The sequence below is a fragment of the Psammomys obesus genome, unplaced genomic scaffold, assembly GCF_907164565.1.
Source record: "Psammomys obesus unplaced genomic scaffold, mPsaObe1.curated_primary_1811, whole genome shotgun sequence".
NCBI lineage: Eukaryota > Metazoa > Chordata > Mammalia > Rodentia > Muridae > Psammomys > Psammomys obesus.
Genome location: NW_026585895.1, coordinates 655,923 through 675,369, shown reverse-complemented (window position 1 = coordinate 675,369; position 19,447 = coordinate 655,923). Strand labels below are relative to the sequence as shown.

The window sequence follows — 19,447 nt, the reverse complement described above, 5'->3', positions numbered from 1 at the left end:
CATTTAGGCAGTTCTCTAGTAAACTGTCCTCCCACTCTTTCAAAATTAGCTTCGCTTCTTTGGGATAGCCAAGCTTATGGCAGTATTCACTTTAGGGTGTATGGTTAGGTCTTAGCGCAGAACATCTGACAGTGCATGGGTTAACAGAGCACTCATGTTAATAATTATAGTGTAGAAATAAGAATACAGCCATTTAAAATATTCTATTTTTTGTTGTTGGAGAATTAAAAAAAAAGTATTATCTGTTGCAGGATATTTAATCCCATTATGAACCCCGAGATTGTGAACTGTAAAAACCTGTTTATCGTTTGGTGTGGTCCTATCTCATATTCGGTCCAAAACTTTCTGCTTATTGAAAACTGGTAATTATGATGTAGCTCAGCCCTAGCAGACACCTTTAATCCAAGAGCTTTTCATTCTTTATTTTGGCGTGCAATGTGGGGCAACACATGTAAAAGTAACCTTTATTCCCCTATTTCACTTGTAGTCTAGGCGGCCTATAGCCTCTGGCTGCTAACCTAGGCCTAGTTCTGTAAGCTACTAACCTCCATACACTCTAACCTAGACCTAGAATGTTTTCTGCCTGTGAGAGTTTCTGCTCAACAAGCTCACTCTTGTTCTTTCTGTGCTCATAGCTAGCTGATTCAACCCAGCTGATTTGGCTCAAAATTCTCTCCTAGTTAACTTACTCAGTCTGGATTTTTTATTGCTATCTAAATTGCTCTGCTTGGCCTCAAACTAATCCCAGAAATCTGTTCTAATCTCCTGGCTCCTTTTTATTATTTGGCTCTTTCTATCTTCACTTTCGTCTAGTTTGCTCTCCCATTCAACCTCTCTCTATAAAACCCACCTGGTAAAACTGCCTTCTCCCTCTCTGCATTGCCCCTTAAGTAGCTTCCCTCTCCTCTCCTCATGAGAATTGGGCATTTTCTATTCTATCAAATTTTTCTGATTTGTCACTTTTTCTGCTACTCAACTGAATGTCACTTTCAAACATGGGTGTTTCCTTCTACAAACTAACTTTACCTTCATTGTTTGGGATGAAAGGCATGAACCATCAAGGTTTGGCCTGAGCTTTTGCTGTATAGCAGGATGACCTTAAACTCAGGTCTGCTTGCTTTTGTATTAAAGAGGTGTTTGTATTCCAGCTAGATCACACCGACCTAAAATGTCTTTGGTTGTGATCTCTTGTCAGAGCAGCCATGTTCTGAATTAAAATTCCTCTTTTTTACACAGACTATGAATGACAGAACAAGGCAGACACAGGTGAAGACATAATGAGCTAGACAATGAGAAGGAATCAGAAGATTAGATTAGAGTTAGTTTGAGGCCAAGCAGAGCAATTCAGAGGCCGAGAGAAAAGCCAAATTGAATAAGTCTGCTGGGCAAGGAGTTTGAGCCAGAACAGCTGAATTGAACTAGCTAGTCCAGAGCTAGTAAGAACAAGATAGGACTATTGCTAAAAGATGGATGGCCAGGATCAATTGTGAAGAGTCATCATATGAATGGCTAAGTGGATCTTCATAAGAACTGTTAAGTTTGTCAGACTGATAGTTGTTTCTACTGTAAAAGTTAAACTATGTAAAATTTTTAGCTTAAACAGAAAGAGGGATGATGTAGAGGAATTTTAAGATTAGAAAAAAAATTGCTAGAATTAGTTTAAGGGCTAGTAGAACAATTTAGAGACCAAGAAAAAGGCCAGACTGAATTAGTTAGCTGGGAGAGAAATTTGAACCAAAACAGCAGAGTTGAACCAGCAAGTTCACTTATTAAACAGTAAGCCTCAGGGTCAGAAAACCTTCAAGGCTTAGGTTAGAGTGTATGGAGGCTTGTAGCTTACAGGCTAGGTCTAGGTTAGCGGCCAGAGGCAGTAAACCTTCTGGATAACAATCGAAACAGATGAATAGAAATTCCTTTTACAGCATCCTTTCCAGATATCACCACCAATTAACTAATTTCTGAAGTCATTTATGGAATACTTTCAATTGTTCCTGAAACCTAACTATAAATTTCTTATGATATTCAGATTAAAGAATAAAATATTTTAAATAAAAAGAAGAGACATAAATTCATAAAGTAAGAGACATTAGAATGTAAGTGAGATGACTATTACGTATTTAGTAACCGAACTCTTTGGGAAACATGTGTCTAATTTGTCATTCATAATAATGACACCCAATTCAGTGTACATACATCTCATAATGAATAACATTTGTGGACCACAGTGTTTTCACTTTCCAGTTTGTAGAATAACAAATAATAGAGAGAATATTTAGAGACATTTCAACCATAATTTAATCTTTTCACAGAAAGTATTATAAAGTACTCAAAGTCATGGATGAAGAAAATATTACTGAAGTGACAGAGTTCATTCTTTTAGGATTCACTGGAGACATGGTGCTACAGCAGATACTTTTTTGCATCTTCCTTCTCATTTATGTTGTTAGTCTTCTAGGGAATATCACCCTGATTTCTCTCATCTGTACTGACTCCCAGCTCCACACACCCATGTACTTCTTCATTGGAAACCTGTCATTCCTGGATCTCTGGTATTCTTCTGTCTATGCCCCCAAAATCCTCATAACATGCATCTCTGAGGACAAGAGCATCTCCTTTGCTGGATGCTTGGCTCAGTTCTTCTTCTCTGCTGGGCTGGCCTACAGCGAGTGTTATCTACTGGCTGCTATGGCTTATGACCGCTACGTGGCCATCGCCAACCCCTTACTTTACTTTCAGGCTATGTCCCCAAGATTATGTGCTGGCCTTGTTGCAGCTTCCTACCTTGGTGGCTTCGTAAACTCCACCATTATCACCAGTGAGACGTTTACCCTGAGCTTCTGTGGGGACAATACCATTGACGACTTCTTCTGTGACCTGCCTCCTCTCGTGAAGTTGGCATGTGATGTGAAGGAGAGCTACCAGGCAGTGCTGTATTTCATACTGGCCTCTAACGTCGTCACTCCTACTGCGCTTATTCTGGCATCCTACCTCTTCATCATTGCAGCCATCTTGAAGATCCGCTCTACCCAGGGCCGCCTCAAGGCCTTCTCCACTTGTGGTTCTCACCTGACAGCTGTCACCTTGTACTATGGTTCAATTCTCTTCATTTACTCCCGGCCAAGCACTAGTTACACCCTGGAGAGGGACAAAGTGGTGTCAGTGTTCTACACTGTAGTGATTCCTATGTTAAACCCCTTGATCTACAGTTTGAGAAACAAAGATGTCAAAGATGCCTTGAGGAAAATTTTAGATACAGCCAAGTTTTCATGAAGGAATAAAGTAAGCTAAGCAATTTCAAAATGTCTATCTTCATGCAACTCTCTTAGCTGGTCCTATCAGAAATAAGTATGCTAAGGATATAAAAGTAATCTTTTAATATGCAACATGTCTGTGTTTTCTATATGTTAAATTGTATTTCTTGAAACAATAATATATTATTAACTCATTGGTAAAATGAAAACAATTCCCATTCTCACACATTAGCCTATCTTTTTAAACATTGTTTTCATTTATTTCAATAATTACAAATGTATGGAATGAATTGCTATCATATTCAACATTTTAATGGCAAGTATGTATGCTTCTCATGATCTATTTATTTATTTATTTACTTGTTATTTTATTCATTTATTAATTCATGTATATGGTGTGTGTGTGTGTGTGTGTGTGTGTGTTGTTATTATCATGGAGGGAGTGGTTGGATATGATGTCACCCTGTAAGTAAAGATCTATTGGTAATGGATCATTGGTGAGGGATGGAGAGTTATTTTCTTTAAGGGTATGGACACTGCTAATGTTACCCACTGGCTAGCTATATCACCAATAGTATATAGACAGTACTAATTGGGAGTATGTGATCAAAGTACAATGTATGACATTCTCAAAGAATTCATAAAAATACCTTTGAAATATCACACCAAGAAAAGCAGTGTTATGTAAACTCCTGCATTTACTTTTAGGCCCAAGGTCATCAGATATGGTGAGGAATTAAATCAGGCTATATTTGGAGGGGCCACAGTGTAGGCATCCCCAGCAAAGGGCCATTGGGGCTCACAGCTTTGGCCAGCTTCTGCTGAGGTAACTACAGAGGTAGTTTGGCCGAGAGTATGTGACCTGATGTTGGACAGTTTGCCCAGAGACAGACAACCAATGGCAGGCTTGGAGATGGTGTGGAAGAACCTTATTAGTCGCTCAAAGCTATATAACATGCTCTCTCTTCCGGGAATAAAGAGTCCCTCAGATCCCTCAGATTGCATTCACCAGCTCTGGTGTGATGATTCTGTGCCTCTCACCCCCTCGGCCTGAACCCCCTGTCCTCACCCATGGGCTGGACCCTTGGGAGGAGGACCAACTCCACAGCATAATTGAAGCTATGGCAATTTCATTGAAAGCATTCAGACATTTTATAACTTTATCAGAAACAGAATACAATAGCAATTGCCAGGATCAATACATTGTTGCCAGGATACAATGATGTTTGCAAGTTATATAGGGTTTGCAAGATTAATGTCTAAGACCAATTATCCTGACCAAGCTTTCATGCTTCCTTGGCTAATAAGGGAACATACTAAGTGGCCTGCATGCTTCACTGCCTGAGGGAGTGCCAATGATCATCCTGAGTGAGGTTTCCTAGAGGCAGAAAGACACACATGGAATATACTCACTTATAGTGGATATTTAACATATAATATAGGATAAATATACTAAAATCTGTACACCTAAAGAAGCTAAGCAAGAAGGAAGACTCTGGGTAAGATGATCAATCCTCATTCAGAAAGGCAAACAGGACAGACATTGGAAAAGGGAGAAAACAAAACAGGGAACAGGACAGGAGCCGACCACAGAGGGCCTCTGAAAGACTCTACCCTGCAGGGCATCAAAGCAGATGCTGAGACTCATAGCCAAACTTTGGGCAGAGTACAAGGAATATTATGAAAGAAGGAGACAGAGGGACCTGGAGGGGACAGGAGCTCCACAAGGAGAGAAACAGATCCAACAATCTGGGCAAAGGGGTATTTTCTGAGACTGATACTCCAACCAAGGACCATTCATGGAGATAACCTAGAACCCCTGCACAGATGTAGCACATGGCAGTTCAGTGTCCAAGTGGGTGCCCTAGTAAAATGGAACAGGGACTGTCTCTGACATGAACTCAGTGGCTGGCTCTCTGATCACCTCCCCCTGTGGTGTATGTGTGGGAGCAGCCTTACCAGGCCACAGTGTAAGACAATCTAGCCAGTCCTGATGAGATCTGATAGGCTAGGGTAAGAAGGAATGGGAGGAGGACCTCCCTATCAGTGGACTTGGGGGAGGGCCATGGGATGAGATGAGAGAGGGAGGGAGAATAGAAATGGAAGGGGATGAGGCTACAGCTGGGATACAAAGTGAACAAACTGTAATTAATAAAAAAAGATTTTAAAAACAAAAAAATTAAAAAAAATCATTTTCCTGTCTATTTCTGAATAGCTTGTAAGGACATAACACATTTTCAGGGATTTTGTTTGCTTTTAAATCTGCCACGTCATTCTTCTTGTTGAGGGAGATTTAGATTTGTGAATTGTGAACGATATTTTATAACCAAACAGAACACCTCTACCTTCATGTATTTTTCCAGTACCTGGTGAAATCCTTTCTGTATTTAAGTTCCATTAAAAAATGAGGCTCTTTGGCTTCTCCACCCCCCAAGGGAGGAGCAGTCCTGTTAGGCCACAGAGGAGAGCTTTGCAGCCAGTCCTGAAGATACCTGATAAAACAGGATCAGATGAATGGGGAGGAGGTCCCCCCTATCAGTGGACTTGGAAAGGGGCACGATGGAGAGGAGGGAGGGAGGGAGGGACTGGGAGGGAATGAGGGATCTGGACAGGGCTGGGATACAGAGTTAATAAAATGTAACTGATAAGAAAAAAATAAAATTAAAAAAAGAGTTATATTTACCTCTTTGTAGATTAAATTACTAACTAAAAAGTAAAAAAAAAAAAAAAAAATGAGTGCATTGATCACCTCCCCCTGAGGGGGGAGCAGCCTTACCAGGCCAAGGCAGAGGACAATGCAGCCACTTTTGATGAGAACTGATAGACTAAGATCAAAAAGAAGAGGAGAACCTCCCCTATCAGTGGACTTGGGGAGTGGCATGCATGCAGAAAGGGGAGGGAGGGGGGATCGGCAGGGGAAGAGGGAGGGGCTTATGGGGGGATACAAAATGAATAAAGTGTAATTAATAAAAAATTAAAAAAAAAGAAAAAATGAGTGCGTCTATCAACATGTTATTTACTTTTTTTGTTTTGTCTTGGAACTGCTGTGGGTGTTATCTTAGGATGGTGTGAGGAACCCCTTTTGGGGCAATTTCTCTGCAACGTCTTTAAACAAATTTGAAATATGCATTCAGATCAATTAAATGACACCGTAAATTTAAAACTGGTATATTTAAACAGAAAGGTTTAATTAAGAAAGAAATGACTCAATATTTGGTTCATGGCTGTTTTAGGTATAAGCATATTCCATACCCTTTGCATGAATGGAAGTGAAGGGTCACAAGTGAGAGGTTTCTTGCTCAGAGATGAAAGATTTTATAGTGTTTGAGAGTTTTATAGTTAAACTCAATGCATATTAAAATCAAATCTCACTCTAGTTTCGCATCTTTAATTCCTCTCCTACATACTACCGACCATACCACTTTTTCTACATCATGTACTCTGTATTTGTGTTTTAATGTTACTGAATTCACTTCATGCTGCTTGCTACGTGTTTTAGTGTACCTGCCACTGAAGCACAGTAGCCTTTCAATGACTACATCACTGAAGATAACACATTCTTTCTCTACAAGAAGCTATCAATTGCTAACAGTGTGACAGCTAGAGCTGAGACAAGATCACATCCTCTGTCCATGCTGAAGCTTCGATGGACTGATCTTGTACAGGATTTGTGCTACAATTGGTAAAATGAGCATATTTTAAGTTCATTAAAATTTAAAAATATAACCAAGATCTACAGACTCCACATCAGGCATGTTAGCGCAACATTTCTCATGCTTTCTTTCTCCATGACATTTGTTGTCTCATATGGATGTGTTACCCTCTCTCTTTCTTTAAAATAAAATTTGACATTCCATATTCATATTCATTGCTACTGAAGAATCTTTGACAGTATCTGGACAGAATACATTAAAGAGTATTTTCTATTTGTCATTATTCCATAGGATGTTTCCTTCACAGCTCCATAATAGGCCCTATGCAAGGACAATAATTGGGTCATTATTAGAAAGAAGAATAAAGTAAATTCCAGTCCTCTGAGAAAGTATCAGATACTTTCCTATTTCATGCTCAATTCATGGTCTATACTTTAAAAACAGTTTTAATGTTAACAGGAAGCTCTGGAAAATACTAGACTAAAGTTCAATCAGTAGACAAAATTAAATATGAAATGAATATCAGCAAAGTTCATTATAAACATACCTGAAGTTATCACAGTATAACTCATTACTTATTACACTAAAACAAAAAAAAACATTTACACTTTTATATAAAAAACATCTACATTAGGGAAAAGTTTTGGTGCAATTTCAAATAATGGAAATTTTATTTTTGATACTCAGTTTCTCAACCTTGCCATTAAGCAGTTTATTATCACTTAGTTCTAAGTGTGTGTCAATTTAGACTTCAGAATGGGATAACTTGAAGAGTTTTCTCAGAGCTTCCTTCACATCTTTATTCCGCAGACTGTAGATCATGGGGTTCAACATGGGGAATAACACAGTATAAAAGGTAGACACCATTTTGTCCCTCTCCAGGGAGTAGCTGGAACTTGGGCGAGAGTAGATGTAGAGGATAGAGCCATAGTACAAGGTCACAGAGATGAGGTGTGAGGAACAGGTGGAGAAGGCCTTGAGGCGACCCTGGGTGGATCGGATCCTCAGGATGGCAGCAATGATGAAGAGATAGGAGGCCAGGATGAGCAGGGTGGGAGTAATGACATTGGAGGCTAAGAGGAAGTACAGCACAGACTGGTAACTCTCCCTGACCTCACATGCCAACTTCACCAGAGGTGGAACGTCACAGAAAAAGTCATCGATGACATTGTCACCACAAAAATCCAACGTGAATGTGTTGCTGGTTAATATTATTGCATTGACAAAGCCTCCTGTATAGGAATATAGAACTAAGCAGATGCACAACCTCCTTGACATAGCTTGAGCATAAAGCAGGGGGTTAGAGATGGCTACATAGCGATCATAAGCCATGGCAGCCAGTAGGTAGCACTCACTATAGGCCAATCCAGCAGAGAAGAAGAACTGAGATAGACATCCAGCAAAGGAGATGCTTTTGTCTTCAGAGATGCAGGTCACTAGGATCTTTGGAGTATACACAGAGGAATACCAGAGATCCAAAAAAGACAGATTTCCAATAAAGAAATACATAGGTGTGTGGAGCCTGGAGTCACTGCAGATCAATATGATGAGGGTCGTGTTTCCCAGCAGTGTCAGAGAATATACTCCAAGGAACAGGACAAACAGGATCATCTGCATCACAGGGTCTGTTGAGAAGCCCAGCAAGATGAACTCAGTCACTGTGTGATTGCCCCTCTCCATGTCTCATGGAGCTTGCCCCTAGGAGTACAGAAGAGTTTAGTTGTCTCTACTGGCATGCAATGTAGCTATTGTATCTGGTAAGCTACAGTTGTGATCAGCAGCAATGTGTAGACGGCATTTCTTCTGAAGGTGATAAGACTCTCCAAGTCTAAACGTATTTTTTAACAAATGTAGAAAGAATTCAGGTATGTGGGGCTGCCTATTCTCTAATTCCAACAGTAGAAAAATAGAAGCAGCATGGTTAGAACGAATTTGAGTTTTATGTAGGCTACCTAGTAAGTTCAATTATAGCTGAATTCAAAGTGTGAGATATATATTGCAAACATGAAAATAATATTAATATAGAGGAGGAAGAAGACACTGGTTACAAGATTTCACTGAGAGGTGGAATATACTTGTCAAGGTGCCAAATGGAAAAAAATATATTTCTTCAAATTTCCACTGAAATATGTGTAAAGGAGAGCAACAAAACATTTCTTTTCTCAGAGATGAAAAGGTTCAGTGATCTAAGTTCTATCCCCAAACCTGTGAAAAGGTAAAAGAAGGTAAAGAACGCAATAATTTTGTCCTCTAACAGCCACAGACATGTAAACAGCATGTGTGCCCGCAGGTCATAAGCATGCACACTCTAAAAAGCAATTCACATTACAAAAAGGAGATGGAGAAATGGCTCAGCAGTTAAGAACACTCTCTACTCTTCCAGATGACCCAAATTAGATTCTCAGCCACCCCCATGGTAGCTGGCAGCAATCCGTAACTCCAGTTCCTGGGGCTTCAACACCCTCTTCTGGCCTCTGATAGTGTGTAGTTAGTAGATATACATGCAGGCAAAACACTGATACACATGAAATGACAGTAATAACCAGCGTGACATAATAACATCAGAGTTCCCTGGTGACAAACCTAACTTGGTAACCAAGCTCTCTAATTCAAGTGTTCAACACCTTTTCAATAATGCCTGAAACTGGAAAGCTAGGCAATTCCTAAGTGCTAGTGAAGTCCTGGGTCTCAGAGGAAAATCTACAACTACCACTTTACTAAGCCAGCATAACCTTTAACAACAATCTAAACATTTGTCCTTGTACCTGTAGATATGTGTAGTCCTCACCTCTCAGCAAGGAAACTTCTCTTTGCAGCAGGGGACCACAATAGAAAATAACCAACAAAATAAAGATTTGTAGAGCTCAGTCAAATGGATATATCTAAAATTATTCCCCCATCTAAGGCTCAGAAAACATTGTGGAGGAGGGAAAGAAAAATTTAAGAACAGGGAGATTGCTGTGATGTTGTGTTTCTTAGTAATTTCAGAGTATCTTTCTGTAAATTATCACTAGTATGACTGTCTTAAACATGAGCTGAGCAAGGACAACAAAAATAGACAGGACCACTTGAGTCCTCCGCTCTGCAAACGAACTACAGGCAATTAAAAGTGCCGAGAGTGGAAGAAACAGCCTTGTCCGGGAAAGGGTACACCAGTTGTCTCTGTCGATTACCAACAGACAACCCTGAAAATGCTCAACCCTGAAAATATGTACATAAGGAACCTACCACAGAGGGCCTCTGAAAGCCTCTGCCCTGCAGACTATCAAAGCAGATGCTGAGCCTGATGGCCAACTGTCGGGCAGAGTGAATGGAATTTTATGTAAAAAATGGGAAATAGTAAGAGCTGGAGAGGACAGGAACTCCACAAGGAGAGCAACAGAACAAGAAAATTTGAACACAGGGAACTTCCCAGAGACTCATACTCCAACCAAGGACTATTCATGGAAATAACCTACAACCCCTTCACAGATGTAGCCCATGGCAGGTCAGTGTCCAAGTGGGTTACCTAGTAATGGGAAGAGGGACTGCCTCTGACATAATCTGATTGGCCTGCTCTTTGATCACCTCCCCCTGAGGGGGGAGCAGCCTTACCAGGCCACAGAAGAGGACAATGCAGCCACTTTTGATGAGAACTGATAGACTAAGATCAGAAAGGAGAGGAGAACCTCCCCTATCAGTGGACTTGGGGAGGGGCATGCATGCAGAAAGGGGAGGGAGGGTGGGATCGGCAGGGGAGGAGCGAAGGGCTTATGGGGGATACAAAATGAATAAAGTGTAATTAATAAAAAATTAAAAAAAGTTAAAAAAAAGAAACACTATACACTTATTTAGGAATATATATGTATATACATTTGTACATGTAATGACAGTTAATAAGAAAAGAGGCTGTGAATTTGAATACCATACTATAAATATGTGAAAAATGAATGTGTATATGTACTTCATAATATTGTTTTCAAACTGTGAACAAAGCTAGTTTTAATTGTGATGCTAAGAATTTTTATGGTTGTGATCTCCAATGGCTTACTTATATAGCACTAGGCTGATTTTTCTGTATAATACAGATGGTAACCATCTCTTCTATTGGTTATAGAAATGTTTAAATGAAACATTAAAGTCCTTAGTACATCATCATTCAAAATACCTGTCATATGATGTTACACAGTTGGAAAATGGTGATATTTATTGTCTTTTCATTTAAAACATTGCAATTGGTTATATTTTTCACTTCCTGTCTTCCTTTTAACCTCTTGACATACTTTTGTTCCTCATCAGCATTCTTTTTCCTTCCTGTTACTATGGCTTCTACATCATCATCTTCACAGTAACCTAACCAGAGTCATGTCTCTCCCTTTTGCTCCTGTCACGCCTCAATTTCTTCTTAGGATTATTATTATAGAATAAGTTATTAAGCTGCATAGAGCTATGCTCCTTTGAGATTCAAAACATACAGTTTTATCACTTGAAATACAATGTGTACAAATCACCCTGGGCTGCAAGGTGAAAAACGTAGCATGTATTTTCCTGAGGTTGAAATTTCCTCTGACCCTTAGCGCATGAGGAAAAATGGCTTTAAACCCAAGACTTGCATCAGTAGGAACAAGACAAGCATGGTAGTTGACAGAATCATTAAACAGTCCAAATGATATTCCTCCTAAAAAGGGTCATAGTTTGTATTACTATCTAGAAAAGAAATAATTTTCCATTAAAATAACTACAATACAGTTTGTCTTTAATGATTGTTTTTATTGTCAGAATTTTTTTAAAATAAGTATATGATTGACACTTACATAAAGAACATACACCTTGAGAAGCTTTAATCTTCTCTTGATTCACTTTGTCCCAGATTACTAATCACTGACTATTTATTCTCCCATCTCAGTTGTTAAAATATTTAAAAGACGTCTCTTTGGTTATGGCTCCTAGACTCCTTGTTTGTAGAATTAGTATCTTTTCCTGAAAAATTTCTGGATTATCAATTGACTTTTTCCTTTTCATCTATAATGATGTGAGATTTTACTTCCTTACACAGCTATCAGTAGCTCCAAAAATGGAAATGAAAAGTTGAAGATATCTCAAAATAGGCTCTTTCTCTAGGACTTATGACATAGCCTTATCAAAAGGCTTTAGTGCTGATTTTACAAACAAATACAAATCTAAAAACTAACCAGGAATTTATAAAACTCACCTAGTTTTCACCAACAACACCATCTTATATGAATTTTAATCTGCACATATTTTACTTTAAATCTTTTATGCCAGTGTCTGGATTCCCAAAGTTATAGTTTGCTGAAAGCCCTCAGGATTTCTCAGCCTGCAGGGAAGGAACTCACAGGACAATTAAAAGTATGTTGATAAATTGGATGTTCTTAAACATTATGGAGAAAAGTTATTGTTGACTACGTTGCCCTGGTGAGAAAACGATTCAATTGCAAATTATTTTTCATTTTCTCTTAATTTGTGTGGATAACCTAATAGAACACATATCTACATGTTTTGCCTATCAAGAATGTAAATATGTTCATTAGTTATGCATATCTCTACATACTGATATTTCTGTTTGTTGTCTCTCCAAACACATTCCACAGTTAGAAATATTTTTGTATCATCATGTGTGTGTATGTGTCATATTACTAGGATTCTTCACTGCCTGTCCCCCTAACGACTTTATCCAGGGGTGTCAGTGTCAGGGAGGAGAGTGAATAATGGACCCCTTACCTGAATACATGGTGCACCTTGCTGCAGTCCTGGGGGCTTTGGCAGTAGCTCTGACAGCTCAGTCTCTTCCAAGGCTCTGTCTTCTGTGCCCATAACACATTTTCCCCCGCACCTTCAAAGAGGTAGGTCATAGGAGCTTTGCAATGGATATGTCCCATAATTATTACAGAATTCTTTCAGAACTCACTACAGGACTGATATTCCTTTGTAAGATTTTTTTAGTTTTTCATTTGTTTTTTTTTAATTATACTTTATTTACTTTGCATCCCCCCCTCTAGTTCCCTCCCTCCTCCCCTCCCAACCCCTCCCTTCTTCCCCCTTCTCATACACTCCCCTTCCCCAAGTCCACTGGTAGGGGAGGGTTTCATTTTCTTTCTTCTGATCCTGGTTTGTTAGGTCTCATCAGGAGTGGCTACATTGTCTTCCTCTGTGGCCTGGTAAGGCTGCTCCCCCTTCAGGGGGAGGTGATCAAAGAGCAAGCCAATCAGTTCATGTCAGAAGCAGTTCCTGTTCCCATTACTATGGAACCCATTTGGACACTGAACTGCCATGGGTTACATCTGTGCAGGGGTTCTAGGTTATCTCCATGCATGGTACTTGGTTGGAGTATGAGTCTCAGGAAAGACCCCTGTGCTCAAATTTTTTGGTTCTATTGCTCTCCTTGTGGACCTCCTGTCCTCTTCAGCTCTTACTATTATTTCCCACTTTTTTTTTTATTAATTACACTTTATTCATTTTGTATCCCTCCCATAAGCCCCTCCCTTCTCCCCTCCCGATCCCACCCTCCCTCACCTTTCTGCATGCATGCCCCTCCCCAAGTCCACTGATAGGGGAGGTTCTCCTCTCCTTCTTTCTGATCTTATTTCCCACTTCTTTCACAAGATTCCCTGCATTCTGCCCAAAGTTTGGCCATAAGTCTCAACACCTGTTTTGATAGTCTGCAGGGCAGAACCTTTCAGAGGCCCTCTGTGGGAGGCTCCTAACTTGTTTCCTATTTTCTTCTTCTGGTGTCCATCCTCTTTGCCTTTTGGAGTGGGGATTGAGCATTTTAGCCAGAGTCCTCCCTCTTAATTAGTTTCTTTAGGTGTACAGATTTTAATAGGTTTATCCTATATTATATGTCTATATGAGTGTTTGTTTGTTTTGAGGATTTTTGTTTTTATTATAGTTTTTATTTTTGAAAATTTGATAACAACATATAATCATGCAATTTCTTTCTACACCTCCCCCAACATGGCCTTCAACATATGCGTGTCTCAACTTCTTTTTTTTATAACCCACTGAGTCAATTAATGTTGCATGTATGTGGATGGATGTGTGATCAAGACCTGTAACACAAGAAATTCACCAGTGGGAACGTTCTCAGGAAGAATGACTTTACTCTGGCCAGCAGGTGTCTGCTGCTAATAGCTTCTCACTAAGAGCTAGGATCTTGAAAACAGCTGCTCCATCTAGCTGAAAGGTTGTTTGACTTAATTTTGAAAAAGTCTTATGCCAAGAACCACAGCTACTGAGAGTTCATGGACAGGGTTTCTCCGTCATACAGAGGCCACCCCTGTCCCTATCCTATTGCCCTAACATTCCTTCTTCTTCCTCTTCTGTGACATTCCCTGAGCCTGGGAGGATATGGGTGTGATTCTAGCTGAGACACCTAACGGGAGAAGGAGGAGACATAAAGACTGAGGTGAACACCTCCCAGTGAGGCAGGAGCACCTGTGATTCAAAAACCACCCTTCTTACAAGAAGTGACGCGAGCCACAGTAGAGAGCCAGAATCTGACAGTAATAATGATACTCTGCTATGCTTTCAGACAGGACCCTAACTAGACTGTCATCTGGGATGCTTCAGCCAGAAGCAGAATGAGACAGATTCTGGGACTTGCAATCAAGCATAGGGCCAAAACGGAAAAAGACAGCATCTTTAGCAAATGATGCTGGTCTAACTGGATGTCTACATGTAGAAAAATGCAAGTGGGTCCAGATTTACCATCCTGTACAAAAGTAAAGTGCAAGTGGATCAAAGACCTCAACATAAAAGCAGACACACTAAACCTGTTAGAAGCAAAAATGAAGAAGAGCCTGGAATTCATTGGCCCAGGAGACAACATCCTGAACAGAACACCAGCAACATAGGCTCTAAGATCAACAATCAATAAACGGTACCTCATGAAACTGAAAAACTTCTGTAAAGCAAAGGACACTGTTAACAGAACAAAGTGGCAGCCTACAGACTGGGAGAAGATCTTCAACAACCCTACATCTGACAGAAGGTTAATATCCAGAATATATAAAGAACCCGAGAAGTTAAACAGCAACAAAACAAATAAACCAATTAAAAAAATGGGGTACAGCGCTAAACAGAAAATTCTCAATAGAGGAATATCGAATGGCAGAGAAACACTTAAAGAAATGGTCATGTAATATAAGATAAACATACTACAATCTGAACACCTAAAAAACCTAAGCAAGAAGGAGGACCCAGGGTAAGATGATCAATCCTCACTCAGAAAGACTAGCAGGATTGACATTGGAAGAAGGAGAAAACAGGAAACAGGACAGGAGCCTACCTCAGAGGGACTCTGAAAGACTCCACCCCAGCAGTGATCAAAGAAGATGCTGAGACTCATAACCAAACTTTGGGTAGAGTGCAGGGAATCTTATGGAAGAAGGGGGAGATAGAAAGACCCGGAGGGGATAGGAGCTCCACAAGGCAAGCAACAGAACCAAAAAATCTGGGCCCAGGGGTCATTTCTGAGACTAATACTACAACCAAGGATCATTCATGGATAAAACCTAGATAACCTAGAACCCCTGCTCAGACATAGCCCATGGCAGCTCATTATCCAAGTGAGTTCTCTAGTAAGAAGAACAGGGATTGTCTCTGACATGAACTCAGTGGCTAGCTCTTTGACTACCACTCTTGGAGGGGCGAGCAGCCTTTGCCAGGCCCCAGAGGAGGACAATGCAGCCAGTCCTGATGAGACCTGATAAGTTAGGGTCAGATGGAAGGGGAAGAGGATCAATGGACTTGGAGAGGAGGATGGGAGGGGATGAGGGAAAGAGGGTGGGATTGGGAGTGAATGAGTGAGAGGGCTACAGCTGGGTTACAAAGTGAATAAACAGTAATTAACATAAAAATAAAAATTTAAGTGCTTCTCTGCCATTCGATATTCCTCTGCAGAGAATTCTCTCTTTAGCTCTGTTCCCCATTTTTTAAGTGGATTTCTTGGTTTGTAGCTTTTCAGCTTGTTTAGTTCTTTATATATATTGGATATGAGTCCTCTGTCAGATAAAGGGTTGGTGATGATTCTTTCCCAATCTGTAGGCAGTCGCTTTGTTTTGATGACGGTGTCCTTTGCTTTACAGAAGCTTTTCAATTTCATGAGGTCCCATTTATTGATTGTTGCTCTTAGAGCCTGTGCTGTTGGTGTTCTGTTCAGGAAGTTTTCTCCTGTACCAATGAGTTCTAGGGTATTCCCCACTTTTTTTCTAGCCGATTTAATGTGTCTGGTTTTATATTGAGGTCTTTGATCCACTTGGACTTCAGTTTTGTGCAGGGTGATAAGTATGGATCTATTTTCATTTTTCTACATGTAGACATCCAGTTGGACCAGCACCATTTGTTGAAGATGCTATCTTTTTTCCATTGTATGGTTTTGGCATCTTTGTCAAAAATCAGGTGTCTGTAAGTGTGTGGGTTTATTTCTGGGTCTTCTGTTCGATTCCATTGATCCACCATTCTGTTTCTATGCCAGTACCATGCAGTTTTTATAACTGTTGCTCTATAGTACAGCTTGAGATCAGGGATGGAGATACCTCCAGAAGATCTTTTATTGTAGAGGATTGTTTTAGCAATTCTCGGTTTCTTGTTATTCCATACGAAGTTGAGAATTTTTCTTTCCAGGTCTGTAAAGAATTGTGTTGGCAATTTGATGGGAATTGCATTAAATCTGTAGATTGCTTTTGGTAAGATGGCCATTTTTACTATGTTAATCCTGCCAAGCCATGAGCATGGGAGATCTTTCCATCTTCTCATATCTTCCTCTAATTCTTTCTTCAGAGACTTGAAATTTTTTTCATACAAGTCTTTGACTTCCTTGGTTAGGGTTACACCAAGGTACTTTATGTCATTTGTGGCTATTGTGAATGGTGTTGTTTCTCTATCGAATGGCAGAGAAGCACTTAAAGAAATGCTCAACCTCATTAGCCATTAGGGAAATGCAAATCAAAGCAACCCTGAGATTTCACCTTACACCCATCAGAATGGCCAAGATGAAAAACTGAAGGGACAACACATGCTGGAGAGGTTGTGGAGAAAGGGGAACCCTTCTCCACTGCTGTTGGGAATGTAAACTGGTACAACCACTCTGGAAATCAATCTGGCGCTTTCTCAGACAACTAGGAATAGCGCTTCCTCAAGATCCAGCCATACCACTCCTAGGCATATACCCAAAAGAGGCGCAAGTACACAAAAAGGACATTTGCTCAACCATGTTTGTAGCAGCTTTATTTGTAATAGCCAGAAGCTGGAAACAACCCAGATGCCCCTCAACTGAAGAATGGATGCAGAAACTGTGGTACATCTATACAATGGAGTATTACTCAGCAATGAAAAATAAGGAAATCATGAAATTTGCAGGTAAATGGTGGGACCTGGAAAGGATCATCCTGAGTGAGTTGTCCCAGAAGCAAAAAGACATGCATGGTATATACTCACTCATATAAACATACAACATAGAATAAACCCACTAAAATCTGTACATCTAAACAAACTAAGCAAAAGAGAGGACCCTAACTAAAATGTTCAATCCCCATCCTGAAAGGCAAAGAGGATGGACATCAGAAGAAAAAGAAAATAGGAAACAACCTCGGAACCTGCTACAGAGGGCCTCTGAAAGCCAGAAGAAAACAGGAAACAACCTTGAAACCTGCCACAGAGGGCCTCTGAAAGCTTCTGCAGTATAGACTGTCAAAGCAGATGCTGAGCCTGATGGCCAACTGATGGGCAGAGTGAATGGAATTTTATGTAAGAAGTGGGAAATAGTAAGAGCTGGAGGGGACGGGAACTCCACAAGGAGAGCAACAGAACAAGATAATTTGAACACAGGGAACTTCCCAGAGACTCATACTCCAACCAAGGACTATTCGTGGAGATGACCTGGAACCCCTGCACAGGTGTAGCCCATGGCAGTTCAGTGTCCAAGTGGGTTACATAGTAATGGGAAGAGGGACTGCCTCTGACATAATCTGATTGGCCTGCTTGTTGATCACTTCCCCCTGAGGGGGGAGCAGCCTTACCAGGCCACAGAAGATGACAATGCAGCCACTTTTGATGAGAACTGATAGACTAAGATCAGAAAGAAGAGGAGAACCTCCCCTATTAGTGGACTTGGGGAGGGGCATGCATGCAGAAAGGGGAGGGAGGGTGGGATCGGCAGGGGAGGAGGGAGGGGCTTATGGGGGGATACAAAATGAATAAAGTGTAATTAATAAAAAATTAAAAAAAATAAAAATTTAATTAAAAAAACGAAATGGTCAACGTCCTTAGTCATCTGGGATATGCAAATTAAAATACCCTGATATTCTACTATACACGCATCAGAATAAGAAAGATAAAAATCTCAAAGCAGAACACATACTTGAGTGGTTGTGGAGAAAAGGGAACCCTCCTCCATTACTGGTGCGAATGTAAACTTGTACAACCACTTTGGAAATCAGTCTGGCACTTTCTCAGAAAAGTAGGAAGAGTGCTACCTCAAGATCAAGCTATTCCACTCCTGGGCATATATCCAGAAGATATTCAACCATACAACAAGTACATTTGCTCAACTATGTTCATAATAGCAGCTTTATTCATAATAGCAGAATCTGGAAACAATCTAGTTGTTCCTCCACTGAGGAATGGATACAGAAATTGTGGTACATTTGCACAATGGCATACTACACAGCAATTAAAAACAAGGACATCATGAAATTTGCAGGCAAATGGTGGGAACTATAAAAGATCATCCTGAGTGAGGAATCCCAGAAGCAGAAAGACACACATGGTATATAATCACTTATAAGTAGATAGTAGCCATTTAATATAGGATAAACATACTAAAATCTATAGTCCTAAAGAAACTAAATAACAAGGAGGACTCTGAGGAAGATGGTTAATCCTCATTCACAAGGGCAAACGGGATAGACATTGAAACTTGGAGAAGACTGGGAACAGAACAGGAGCCTTCCACATGGGAACTCTGAAAGATTCTGCCCAGTAGGGCATTGAAGCAGATGCTGAGACTCATAGCCAAACTTTGGGCAGAGTACAGGGAATCTTATGGAAGAAGGGGGAGATAGAAAGACATGGAGAGGACAGGAGCTCCACAAGGAGACCAACAAAGCCAAAAAGTCTCGGCCCAAGAGGACCTGCAGGGACTGATGAATCAAATAAGGACAATGAATGGAGAGGACCTAGACCTTCTATTCAGATGTAGCCCATGGGCAACTCAGTCTCTATGGGGTTTCCCTAGTAAGGGGAGCAGGGGCATCTGTGGCATTAACTTGGTCGCCTGATCTTGATCACCTCACCATGGGGAAGGCCACAGAGGAAAAGGATTCAGATAGGCCTGATGAGACCTGATAGGCTAGCATCAGATAGTAGGGGAGGAGGGCCTCCCCAATCAGTGGACTATGGGAGGAGCATGGGGGAGAAGAGAGAGGGTCGGTAGGATCAGGAGGAGATGATGGAGGGGCCTACAGATTGGATACAAAGTGAATAAGTTGTAAATAATCATCATCATCATCATCATCATCATCATCATCATCATCATCATCATCA

General features: G+C 40.4%; 2 protein-coding genes across 2 annotated transcripts; one reads left to right on the top strand and one right to left on the bottom strand.

Annotated features, from left to right (window-relative positions):
- The first annotated feature begins 2,334 nt into the window (after positions 1 to 2,334).
- Positions 2,335 to 3,270, top strand: LOC129671608 (olfactory receptor 1013-like). Its single transcript, XM_055600683.1, has one exon. It carries the CDS (start codon positions 2,335 to 2,337, stop codon positions 3,268 to 3,270), a length of 936 nt encoding a protein of 311 aa, XP_055456658.1.
- A 4,378-nt stretch (positions 3,271 to 7,648) lies between these two features.
- Positions 7,649 to 8,584, bottom strand: LOC129671597 (olfactory receptor 1013-like). The gene has a single exon (XM_055600667.1). It carries the CDS (start codon positions 8,582 to 8,584, stop codon positions 7,649 to 7,651), a length of 936 nt encoding a protein of 311 aa, XP_055456642.1.
- Positions 8,585 to 19,447: the final 10,863 nt, after the last annotated feature.

Coding starts and splice junctions, on each gene's coding strand:
- LOC129671608 (XM_055600683.1), top strand. CDS start 2,335: ATGGATGAAGAAAATATTACTGAAGTGACAGAGTTCATTCTTTTAGGA.
- LOC129671597 (XM_055600667.1), bottom strand. CDS start 8,584: ATGGAGAGGGGCAATCACACAGTGACTGAGTTCATCTTGCTGGGCTTC.